The following is an 11836-nucleotide window of genomic DNA, read 5'->3' on the forward strand; positions in this document are numbered from 1 at the left end:
ATGGAAACAGCCACCAGCAATCCTTCACTCACAAATTTAATTCCGGAGACAACACCGAAAAATTATGCTCAACCCAACATCCTGTGTCAGACATTTAACTTTCTCTCTAACCTTCACAAGCTGCTCCCAAGTAATATGGTGGAAATGCTTCATTCCTACAGAAGTGAAAGTGACAAAATCAAATGTAAGTGGGTAGAGGGTGAATGAGAATGTTTATATTGGCATGCCAGTGTGAACTTTCTTAGCCCTGGGCATTAATTTCTTGACATTGTGGGTGTCTCCGTTCATGAGACCTGTGTCACATCATGTCTTGGTAAGCCTGTGTTCTCAGGCTGTGAATTTACCCATGGGTAGAAGTCATCATGTCTTCTTGATGTAGTCTTCCATGAGCCAAGATGAGTTATTATTCGTCTCTGCAAAACGCACCCATGGAAAGATGAAAATGAGCCATCCAAATGCTCTCAAGTTACAAATTAAGATGTACCTTTGATTTTGAGATTAGCAGGAGAACTTTCAAGGTGAGGGTCAGATTACAAACTTCTTTCCTTTATTCAATGCTCTACTATTCACTTCTCCCGTTGCTAGGAAGAACTATAAAGCAATTTTAAATATTTTTTCATATTTAGTATTACTATTTTGAGATGGAGTCTAGGTTGCTCAAGCTGGTCTGAATTTTCTGGGCTCAAGCCATCTTGAGCCCATAGGCATAGGCCACTCCATACTGTGAGAAGTCTCTACTTTTTTGTGGTTTGGAGTGGCCTAGTAGTCCTAAAACTGGGTCAGGATGGTTGAGAATTTGATTTGTAGAACTTAATGGACTTCAACATTGAATTTCTTGTGACTAACTGGAAGATCCTGGTTGATGGCAGCCACCTGGGCCCATAAACTGAGAAGACAAAATAGAAATTTCCACACTGATTTAAACTAAGCTTTGTAGAGACTGATACACTTTCAACTGTTGGAGCAAAATTGGTTGTATTCAAGTTAATCTCTACTTCCTAATCCAGTGTGTTATGAGTGTTATGCATAAACCCATATATCCAGGTTACATTGCATATTACATAAGGAACACACGCAGAATTTAAGCAGCTTAGTACAGAACTTCACAAATCAGCTACTTTGTCACTCGGCCCCTGCCTTAGCTCTTCCTTTTGATCAATTCTATTGACTTTTGTTGTTAACTTTAGGTGAATTGCAGGCAAACTGCTTAGCTTTGAGGAAGTTATATTGATAATGAAATATCAATTCTGACATAAGTACTCTTAACTCACTCTCAGTGTGTTTAAATTGATTCTGCTCCCCTCTGCTCTGGTGTATTAAGACTTGGAAGCAGGGGAAAGCATGGCGGCATGCTGGGTTTCTGTCTTTTTCTATCTCAGCTCTTCCCTCTAGGAAAGTCAGTGGAAGAGGAATATGTCACTTGTTCCTACAGTCGTGATATTCTGCCCAAGCTTCTGGGATCAAGTGACCATGTATGAAACCCTCTAAACCATGTGCCAAAATAATCCTTCCTTCCTTAGTTATGCCCACCAGTTCTGATAACAGGTGTAAACCTCTGGAGTTGCCTCATCCTCTTGGGGCAGTTCCACCATTCTATCATGCTAACTGCTGCTGACCACCCAGAGAGTCCCAACAGTAGGAAACAAAGGTTTAAATCCCAAGTCTCAGTTATTGGATCTCCAAAGGCAGAATAGTTCTAAGGCAAAATGGCAGGAAGATGGTGTTTCATATTGAGTAAGACAATAATCTCTACTCATTCCATTTCCTCTGAGAAGTTTGAAAATGTATAACAATAAGTAATAATAATAGTATTATAACTTACTATTAATTTACAAACTATACATAAGAAACCATCAATATTTTCAGTGGTCTGAGTACACCTAATGCATGCATTTTAGCCAATACATCTCTTAGACTAACATGTAAGAAATATTGCTGGGACAAAGGGATGGCAGAGCTGAGAAGTAACTACTAAATTGCACGTATACAGATGGAGAGGGTTACCTAACACATATGAGGCCCTGGTTTCCATCCTCAGCACCAGGTACACCCACAAAGACTTGAAAGGATCTTGCTATGCAGAGGTGGAAGGGAACACTGGATCGTATTAATACTTATCCTATCACCAGGTGAGAATGGTGAATTATCTGGATTGGAAAAGATCTTAGAAAGACATAAGTTGCCAAAAGAGGTTAGTCTGACTCCAAAGCCAAACAAAATGCCCTCATGGAAAAGAAAGATGATCAACAATATAAGTGACAATTGCAGGAAATGTCATTTTTGGAAGGAAAACACATATGAGCCGCCCATGTGCACAGTTGTTGCCAGGTAAGTTCTTAGACTTTTGTCTCATACTCATGTTTAAGGAAACACAGAATGGTCACAGAAACTCTTCATTCTACTCCCCCCCCCAAAAAAAAGAAAGAAAGAAGAAAAAAGATTTAATTTGGTCTTTGTGAAACATGGAGGATATGGAAATGGGCCTTACCTTGTATAAGAGAACACAGCTTCTACTTAACACATCCCAAATTACTGAAGAAGCCTTAAGTGCAAGAAAACTCATGGAGATGGAAAGAGTGATGTGTCACTGTCACCTCCACCTACTGCCTTCTAGTCTAGAGAGCAGAGATCTGCAGGACCGGAGTAGCATTGTTGGAGAGGGAACCAATAAGTATCACCATTAGTATGAGTAAGGACTAGACACTTGGCTTTATCCCCAGTCTGCCACATTTTACACATTTTTACAGAGAGAGCCATTGCAAGGGAGGAACAAGATGATGTTCAAGTACTCTCTGGCCTTCATGGAAATAGGTGGAAGCTGAAGACCTACTGGGAGCTTTTGTAGTTATCACCAGTGAGGACTAGCTGGTCTCAGGCTAGGTGAGAAAGTGGATTCGGTGCGCTAAGTCTTAAGCGTTACCTACTTTTGTACATTTTCTTGTTCACAACAGCTGGCATGTTTCTATTTGCTGCTTTCCTATCATTGCTGACTCTTTTATACAAGTTGACACCTGTGCTTTGCACATTGTAGATATTCAAAAGTCTGTTAGCAAGTTGACAGAATAAAAGCAGAGCTCTCTCTGATCTTAAGATGATAACATACAGAGGTCAAGCTCATGAATTTGCCTGTACTAGAAGCTTCCTCTGGGCTCATTATCCTAGTTAGCAAATCTCCTTGTCTCACTTGTCCCCTAGTGTCTTCAGTGTCAGACCTTGCCAGCTGGATTTAAAAATCCATAGCTAGTGAAATTGTATCTCCTAGTAATATCAGAAGCTATAGCCATAAAGTCTCACCAACATGGCTGCCCAAATGTGAGCTGAACAAGGGTGACACAAATGGACATGCCAAAGGGGACAGAGAAAAGCATGCAAGGCCTCAACCCTATAAAAAGAACCTAGGAAACCGAGGAAAGCTGAGAGTAGTAGAAGTGGCCTTCTGCAGGGAGGAACACACCAGCTGGTGGTCCAATGCCAAATGGTCAGTCCTGAAAGCATATATACAATAACATTACAAGACAGAAAAGGTTACATTTAGGAACATATAGGTACATATATAACACACACACACACACACACACACACACACACACACACACACACATATATATATATATATATATATAATATATATATTATATAAATTCATTAACAATTAGTGAAAAAAGAGGCCATGAGTTTAAAGAAGAATGGGAAGGGGTAGATAGAAGGGTTTAGAGGGAGAAAAAGAAAGAGAGAAATAATGTACTAAATTATAATCTCAAAAAAACAAACCCTCATACTAAAGATAGCAAGTTTATGTTATAAAGGGGACAGTGGTCATTAGAGCCATGGTATTTTCAGGATAATGCAGTGACACTGAACTTTTAAAGGGTAAAATTATTTCAAGATATTCACATTGAGATGATGTGACCAGGTTTGAAGGCCTATTTTTTAAAACAAAATTTCAGCATTGTTTTCAGGTCTGATGCCTTCAAATGGAGTGACCTGTCTTATTTAACATCCTAGCATGGCCTATGAAAATATGGCTTGAATATCAACATCCAAGGGTGGACACCTATCCACACATTTCTTTCTACAAACATACATCTGCTCTCCATAAATGTGCAGTCTGCTTTGCTCATTTGTGGGTTTTGTTTGCTTGTTTAGGGTCTCTGAGAAGCAAGGACTCATATAGAAATAAGAGCACAAAAGAGTAGCTGGTGTCATCAAAGGGGGCATGAGGGTAGCATTGGGAGAAGTAGAAAAAGAATCGGGCTGTGATGTAAATTAACTTGCAAGGGATCCAAGAAAGCCTTACTAATGGTGGGGGCTACTTCATAAGGATTCTATCCTGAATCCTTTTCTGGCTACCAGATGCCAGAGGGAATCTGCTGTCTTGCCTGTGATTCTTGCCCTATCTTCTTGTAACATAACTGTCTAGACACTTGACAACTCCCATTCTTACTCTCTTGTGACTTAACTGGTACTCCTAAGAGCATCCATTCTTGAAGACAAACCTAGATGTCCCTGAAGAATATTATCAAGAAGAACGACATCCTTGTCTAAATGTTGCTTGTAGCACTGCTGACTCTCCTGCCCTTTCTCATCTGTAAAATGAGATTGATAAGATACCATGTGGTGACTCTATGCTGGGAAAAAATGGCAGGTGCAATTTTGAATTTTGATACATATAACTTGCAGTAAGAATGTGTACTTTAATGTGTGTAAATATTAGACTGAGCCAACCATAGGAACCTTGAATTGAACACAAGCAAACATGTTTAGTGCTTAGAAACTGTATCTTCACTTGCACAGAGAGGGCAAAGCCTTTCCCTAAAAAGAACTTAATCCATTTTATATTGCTGTTGCAGAGTATTTGAGACTTGATAACTTATAAAGAAAGAACTCCCCTTAGGCTCATGGTTCTAGATGATAGAAAGTCCAAGATAAGAGTCTAGTACTGCTTTAAAACATAGCAGAGGTTGGAAGGGCAAGTGGGGACATATGGGAGAGAGAGAGACAGAGACAGAGAGAGAGAGAGAGAGAGAGAGAGAGAGAGAGAGAGAGGAGAGAGAGAGAGATTGAACTTGGGTCTCCATGCTTGCACAGCAAACACTTAATTGGTGGAGATACCTTCACAACCTGTAATGAAACTAATTTCGTCCTGTTAGAATGAGAGTTAACATAGTCCCATGAGATGAGTATTAATCCCTCTTATTAAAGCCCCAACTGCCATGGCATGGAGAATCAAGGCTCTGATTTATGACTTTCTGGGGAACACAGGCAAGCCGTAGTGCATAGTGATAGTAGTCATTGGGTCAGATGCTACATCACATTGGCTTTTGACAAAATTTTTTCCATTCTGTTATGTAAATAAATCAGTAGTCCCCAAAGCCATGCCATGCAGAAAAACAGATTTCCAAGCATCTAGAGTCCAGATGGTGGTATATTATCCCTGTTGGAGAACTTGGCGGGATGCCAGACCCCACTTTTTATAATATTGTAAATCCTTTCTGGAACAGCGTGCAAATTATAATTGTAAACCACATTTATCGGCTCAATATGTCATATTCATGGGCTCTGGGCCTCATTTTTCTTTTGGAAACTGTGGCAAAGCAGTCTTGAACAGAAGATGGCTGAATGATCAATACAGGGACATTAGTTTAGATTCTGAATATTTTTTGTTGTTGTTAAAACAACACAGTAGTAACCAGAGACAAGAGCCTGGTAGTAGACAGCAGGATCGATTCTGCTCCCCCTGTGCTGTACACAATTGGAGTCAAACTTTTCATGCTCAGAAAAGCAATGGACACCCCATCCGTGTCTATCATATTTACTGTGTTGTACTGTAAAGACATGATTGTTTGGCAGCTTAACCTAAACTCTCTACCTGGTTGCTGGGTAGGCTTTCAAGAAAGTATTTGTGCTTTTACTACATATGGATTCAAGATAAATAAAAAATGTACATGATGAAGTGTAGTCAATGAAAGGCTCCCATGTCTCTTTACTTCTCCCATTTAGGAGTTGTCCCTCCAAATGAGGTAGGACCCATAGGCACTCAGAGCTGTGAAAACTCTAGACAGAACCTTGGGTCCAGGAGAGTGCCTTCCAATGACTCTGCTGATATATCAGAGCCAGGATTAGGGTCAAATCTGAAAGGGTCGCACTTATCAGCTACTCGGTCACCAATGTTGATTCATCAAGGTCCCTGAGTTCTTCTACGAAAGGAGATCTCACTATCAGGCTACCTGCTGGTTATTAGTTTTTTTGAGATGCAGTCTTACTGTGTTGTTCAGGCTAGCCTCAAACACTTGGCCTCAAAAATCCTCCTTTTTGAGCATTCCAAGTGAGACTATAGGATACTGTAACCAGGTTACAGGATGATTAAATAAACATGACAGCTTGGTGAATCTATGGTACCAGTTGTTTGAGCACCTGTCCAGGTGTTACTATGAAAGTATTTTTCAGATGAGATTTACATTTAAATCAGTAGGTATTGAATAAAATAGTGTGGTAGGCCTGTCATTCCATCTATTTAAAACATTAATAGAAAAGACTAAGATGCCATAAAGAGGGATGAATTCTAGCCTCAAGTTAACTTTGGTTTCTAGACTACAAAGATAACTCCCGCTGGATTTTCCAGTGTTCTCACTAACACCACAAATGTCCAATGTTAGTGAGAAAACCACGTGTCAGCCTCAATAATCTCACAAACCAGTTCTGTTCTCATTTATGGCCATTTGCTGCTAAACCCTATAGACACATTCTGAGAAATGCACTGGTTACAGGTAATCAATATCATCGTTATGCAAACACCACAGTTACATAAGCCTAGATGGTGTGTCATCCTCTGGATGTGGTCTCTTGATGTAATCAAAGAGGTGATAACAAATGAATCAAAGTCAGGATACAAGTGCCTCCTTCATACTCTTGCTTATCATACAATGATTCATAGTGGCCAGGGACCTATTAGTGGGTGGAGGTGTGAAAATGTGTTGAATATATACAGTGGACTTATTCCCAGTTGTAAAGGTTAAAATTATGTTGTTTGCAGGAAAGTGGATGGAGTAGGAGCTCATCATGTTAAGCAAAACAAGCCAGGTACAGAGTTTCACGTTCTGTTGCTGTGATAAAACATTCTGACAATAAGCAACTTGGGGAGGGATTTATTTGGCTTATACAGGTCATTATCAATCACCGAGTGAGGTCAGGAAGGAATTCAAGGCAGAAATCTAGAGACAACAGCTGTAAAGATATGCTGCTTGCTGTCTTGATCTCTGGTTTGCTCCCTCTCAGGCTCATATTTAGCTACCATTCCTATACAGACTGGGCCTATCTGCCTAAGGAATGATGCTGTCCTCAGTGGCCTGTACCCTCCTATACCAATTAATAAGGCAATGTCCCATAGATATGCCCACAGGACAATCTGATCTAGGTGATTGAGGTTTTCTATTTCCAGGTGATTCTGAGTTGTGTCAAATTGAATTGATAATAATACGAATCAGCATACATATTTTCTTTTATATGCAAAATTGGCCAGGAAGAGGCACAAAAGTAAAAGGGGGACTAAAATGAATATAAAAGAATCTATGGTAGGGGATAAAAAGGGAAATAAAGGAGGTGAACATTGCCAGGTGCAGTGGCTCACATCTGTATCCCCATTACTTGGGAGACACAGGCAGGTGAATCTCCATGAGTCTGAGATATAGCAAGTTCGAGGGTAGTCAAGGTTACATAGTGAGAGCCTGTCTCAAAAGACAAACAAGTGAACATGATCAAAGTGATTATATGCTCAAATGGAAATACCACAAAGCAGTTAATATACTTAGTACCCTGCCAAGAAAGAGGTGAGAAACACAACATTATGAGGCTGCTGCTGGTGTTAACATTGCAGCAGATTTACAGGAATGCTTCTTAGTAAGTAGACGTATACTCTAGAATCATGATAAAAGTATAGTATTGTAAACACATAAACTAACAATGTATCATTGAGAGGTATTATGCACCAAACATTAGTTTATGTTCTATAAGCCAGGTGGTGGTGGCACACGCCTTTAGTCCCAGCACTCGGTAGGCAGAGGCAAGCGGATCTCTGTGAGTTCGAGACCAGACTGGTCTACAAGAGCTAGTTCCAGGACAGCCTCCAAAGCCACAGAGAAACCCTGTCTCAAAAAACCAAAAAAAAAAAAAAAAAAAAAACCCCACAAAGTTTATGTGCTATGTATCACTGGTTGCATAGAGGTTTCTTGATACCTATCTCAACACAAACTCACACACTCATGGTGCATTTCGTTACAACTTTAGAATGACTAAAAAAAAAAAAAAATCAACAGGAACTTTTCAGTTCCACAGTGATCTTAGCATTATTGTATCATGGACTGTCATTAGTTGATGACTGTGTGTATCTAATCTATGTCCAGGTCCTAGATACAGACGTAGACAGTTGCCATTCTCTATTTCTGTAGGGAATCCTAGCCCATTCTGTAAACTCAGCTTAAGTGGAGTTGATTTTATAGTCTAAGAAGAATGGTCTCACCATGGAAATTAACAGATTAGGCAGAATTATCTAATGAGTGGGAACTGAATGTTGCTTAAATAAAGAAGTCAAGAATTTGTTACCATATTGTCCTTCTCGTGTAAATAGTGGCTGGGTATGATGCTGGGATGAGGAGTAGCTAAAGCCCTGGTAGAATGTTATAGGGGTTGGGGCCTGGGGCTTGTGTTTCTAGGTTCTTGGTCTCTTATTCAAGAAATTGAAATACAGGGTCACATAGATTTTATTCAGAGAAAAGCTATAGAATAGGTCAGAACACACCACAAAAGAGCAACACACACACACACACACACACACACACACACACACACACACACACACACGAGAGCAATAGGCCACAAGTGAATCTAGTCAAGGGCCTCAGTTATTATTTGCATCCTCTTCCTTTTTAGGGTTCAAGAGAAGGAGGAGTTTGGTTACTAAGGGATGTGCCAAATGTGTTTCTCTATTATGATTGATAGATTAGGCCAAAAAATAAATTTTCTACTTCCTATAGTGCACCTGATTTTAATTACATACACACTTAAGTATACATAGGCATTGGATAATAAATAGGAGATTCTCTCTATAAATTTACTTGAGGATACAGTTTTGCCTTACTGCATACACAATCAAAACTAATTCAGGCTGGCCCAGCCTATCCTTCCTTTGTAACTAAATACATTGGGAATACATTTGAATAGAAATGAAGTTTGATGGTTGTTGGGGGAGGAGAAACCTATTCTATTGTTTAGAGGAGAAGCGGGCATGTAGCTCACTGAAGGTAGGGGTCCACGGTTGCTAGCTGTATTGCTCAGAGATGATGTGCACAGTATCTGTGCCAAAGGAGTGGGGCTGCCCAGTGCACTATCAGAGGAAATCTGGAGAGATGGCCCAGTGGTTACAAGCAGAAAATGCTCCTGCAGAGGACCCAGCTTCAGCTCCCAGCACCCACATGTTACAATTACTTATAACTCCAGTTTCAGGGGATCCCATGCCCTCTTCTAACATTCCAGGCATTCATTTGGGCAAAACACCCACTCACCTAGAAATGGAGCCCAGACTCTAAGAAAATAAACTTTTGGAAGTTTATTCCCCAAAAGTTTCTGGGGAATGGAAATACAGGCAAGTAAAGTAGTCTCCAAAGATCAGACAGCAAGAAAAAGATCTCAAGAAATGCAGGGGTCTCTCAACCACCACAGCCAGCAGAGCAACCATCTAGGGGAGGCAAGAAGACACCGGTTCAACATGACTAAGTAGCAGGTGCTCATTCAAACTTCAGGAGCCTGACACCAGGTAGTTTATTTTAGGCATATTTAAGCATAGCACAATTTGGGGAAAAATTTTCCCAGTGATAATTATTGCAATCCTATGTGCACAACAAAGCTTAAGACAAGGACTACATAGCCACTCTTTGTAAAGTACAAGTGACATCTTCCATAAGGATAGATTCTATAAATTGACTGAGACAATTAAGCTCAAGATAAGGATCTGGGGAGGATCTGGTGTAGTTTAGGCTGCACCGACATCACAAGGGTCACAAGGTATTAAATACATCAGCTCCTAGCCTCTGGGCAGAAAACAGGTTATACACCTCTCCTTTTGAAGAGACAGCCCTGCGTGTTTGACATTCATGGTTCCTGCAGTTCTTTGTCTAGGGTTGAAACTCCTGGGCTTTTCCCTTCCCTGTTAGGATGGTGTCTGTGGTGGTGTCCTTGTTCAGATGTTTAGGCAGCCATGTTGGTGAAACGTCATGGGTATATGTATTTTCTGGCATTTCAAGGAAAGACAGTCTCACAGCAAATTCCCTGTTTCTCTGGTCCTTAAAATCTGTCCCCTCTTCTGTGATGGCCCTTGAGCCTTAGGTGCAGGACTTTTATTGTAGGTGTATCATCTGGGACTGTGATCCACAACACTGCACTTTTATCAGTTGTAGTTTTCTGTATGGTTTCCATCAGAAATGTTACTTTAAAAAGCAGAATACTCCATGCCAATTTTGTGGGCTTCAAATAGTTCATCAAAGGCCTCGTCAAGTTAGGAGGTTAGACAGCTTAGAGGTGCCTAACACAACACCATACTAAAGAATGAGGATTGTGGGGGCTGGAGAGATGGCTCAGAAGTTAAAAGCACTGGGTGTTCTTCCAGAGGACCAGGGTTCAATTCCCAGCACCCCTATGGCAGCTTAAAACTGTCTGTAACTTCAAGTCTAGGGGACCTGACACCATCACACAGACATACATACAGGTAAAGTCCCAATATACTTAACAAACAAACAAACAAACAAATAAACAAAGGATAAGGATTGTAAAGTCCACAAGGAGCATTGCTCTTCCCAGTGAATTGTCTCTGTCCCCTTCTTGTAGGTATGTGTTGGAAGAGAGGTGTCAATGGGTATTCTTACTTGTTTTCCTCCCATTTCCCCCCTTGCCAGGTGGTCAAAGAAGAACTTGAAACAAACAGAGGACTTCAATTCGGTGGTCAAAAGACTGTCTGCCATAGGCCCAATTATCTCAGCCACTCCTTGTGGACGAGAAAGTGTCGTCGTGGTGTTCAAAGACATAAGCTCAGCTTGTAAGGCTGTGAATGCTTTTCCTGCCATATCTGCAAGCACAATGTTCCAGTGCTCATGGCAGCATCAATTCATGTCAAAAAAAGTAAGACTTTCTATTGCCAAAAACCTGATTTAACTTTAAAATAATTTTAAAAGTTTTAAAATTATAATTACATAATTTCCCCATCCCTGTCTTCCATCCAATCCTTCCCTTGCTCCTCTCTCTCAAATTCATGAGCTTTTTCTTTAATTGTTCTCTCTCTCTCTCTCTCTCTCTCTCTCTCTCTCTCTCTCTTCACACACACACACACACACACACACACACACACCCTCACAGTGTGCCTGAGAGTGAGTGTGTATGTTTATGTACAACTACAACTTGCTCAGTCTATATAATGTTACCCTTATGTATATGATATCAGGGCTGACCACTTGATATTGGATAACCAATTGGGAAAGGAAGACCATTTCTCCCAGTCTCAACATTCCCCAGTTGCCTATAGTTCTGTCTCGGGTTGAGGCTCCATGACCTTTTTGTCTTCTATCTTAGCATGTCCATTGGTGTTCACGTCTTGTTTAGGCAGCTATGCTGATGAGACTTCATGGATGCAGCCTCTCTGACATTTCTAGGAGGCACAATCTCACAGCAAACTTCTCTTTCCTCTGTCCTTTACAGTCTTTCCACCCCCTCTTCTGCAATGATCCCTGAGTTTTAAATCCAGGAATCGTTTTGTGGATGAATCACTTCAGCGATAGGGAATACATTTTGATCA

At 40.6% G+C, this 11836-nt stretch overlaps 1 protein-coding gene across 1 annotated transcript; it reads left to right on the top strand.

The window, feature by feature from the left end:
* CUNH6orf201 (chromosome unknown C6orf201 homolog) lies at positions 1 to 11199 on the top strand. The gene is made up of 3 exons (XM_027409237.1): positions 1 to 184; positions 2130 to 2328; positions 10944 to 11199. The coding sequence occupies exons 1-3, from the start codon at positions 1 to 3 to the stop codon at positions 11197 to 11199; spliced, it is 639 nt and encodes a 212-aa protein (XP_027265038.1).
* Positions 11200 to 11836: the final 637 nt, after the last annotated feature.

Source organism: Cricetulus griseus, chromosome 3, assembly GCF_003668045.3.
Source record: "Cricetulus griseus strain 17A/GY chromosome 3, alternate assembly CriGri-PICRH-1.0, whole genome shotgun sequence".
In the NCBI taxonomy this organism is placed as follows: domain Eukaryota; kingdom Metazoa; phylum Chordata; class Mammalia; order Rodentia; family Cricetidae; genus Cricetulus; species Cricetulus griseus.

Excerpts from the sequence above, each read along its gene's own strand:
- CUNH6orf201 (XM_027409237.1), top strand. The coding sequence starts at position 1 with ATGGAAACAGCCACCAGCAATCCTTCACTCACAAATTTAATTCCGGAG. Across the intron at positions 185-2,129 it reads TGAAAGTGACAAAATCAAAT|GTGAGAATGGTGAATTATCT; the intron begins GTAAGTGGGTAG and ends TCCTATCACCAG. Across the intron at positions 2,329-10,943 it reads ATGTGCACAGTTGTTGCCAG|GTGGTCAAAGAAGAACTTGA; the intron begins GTAAGTTCTTAG and ends CCCCCTTGCCAG.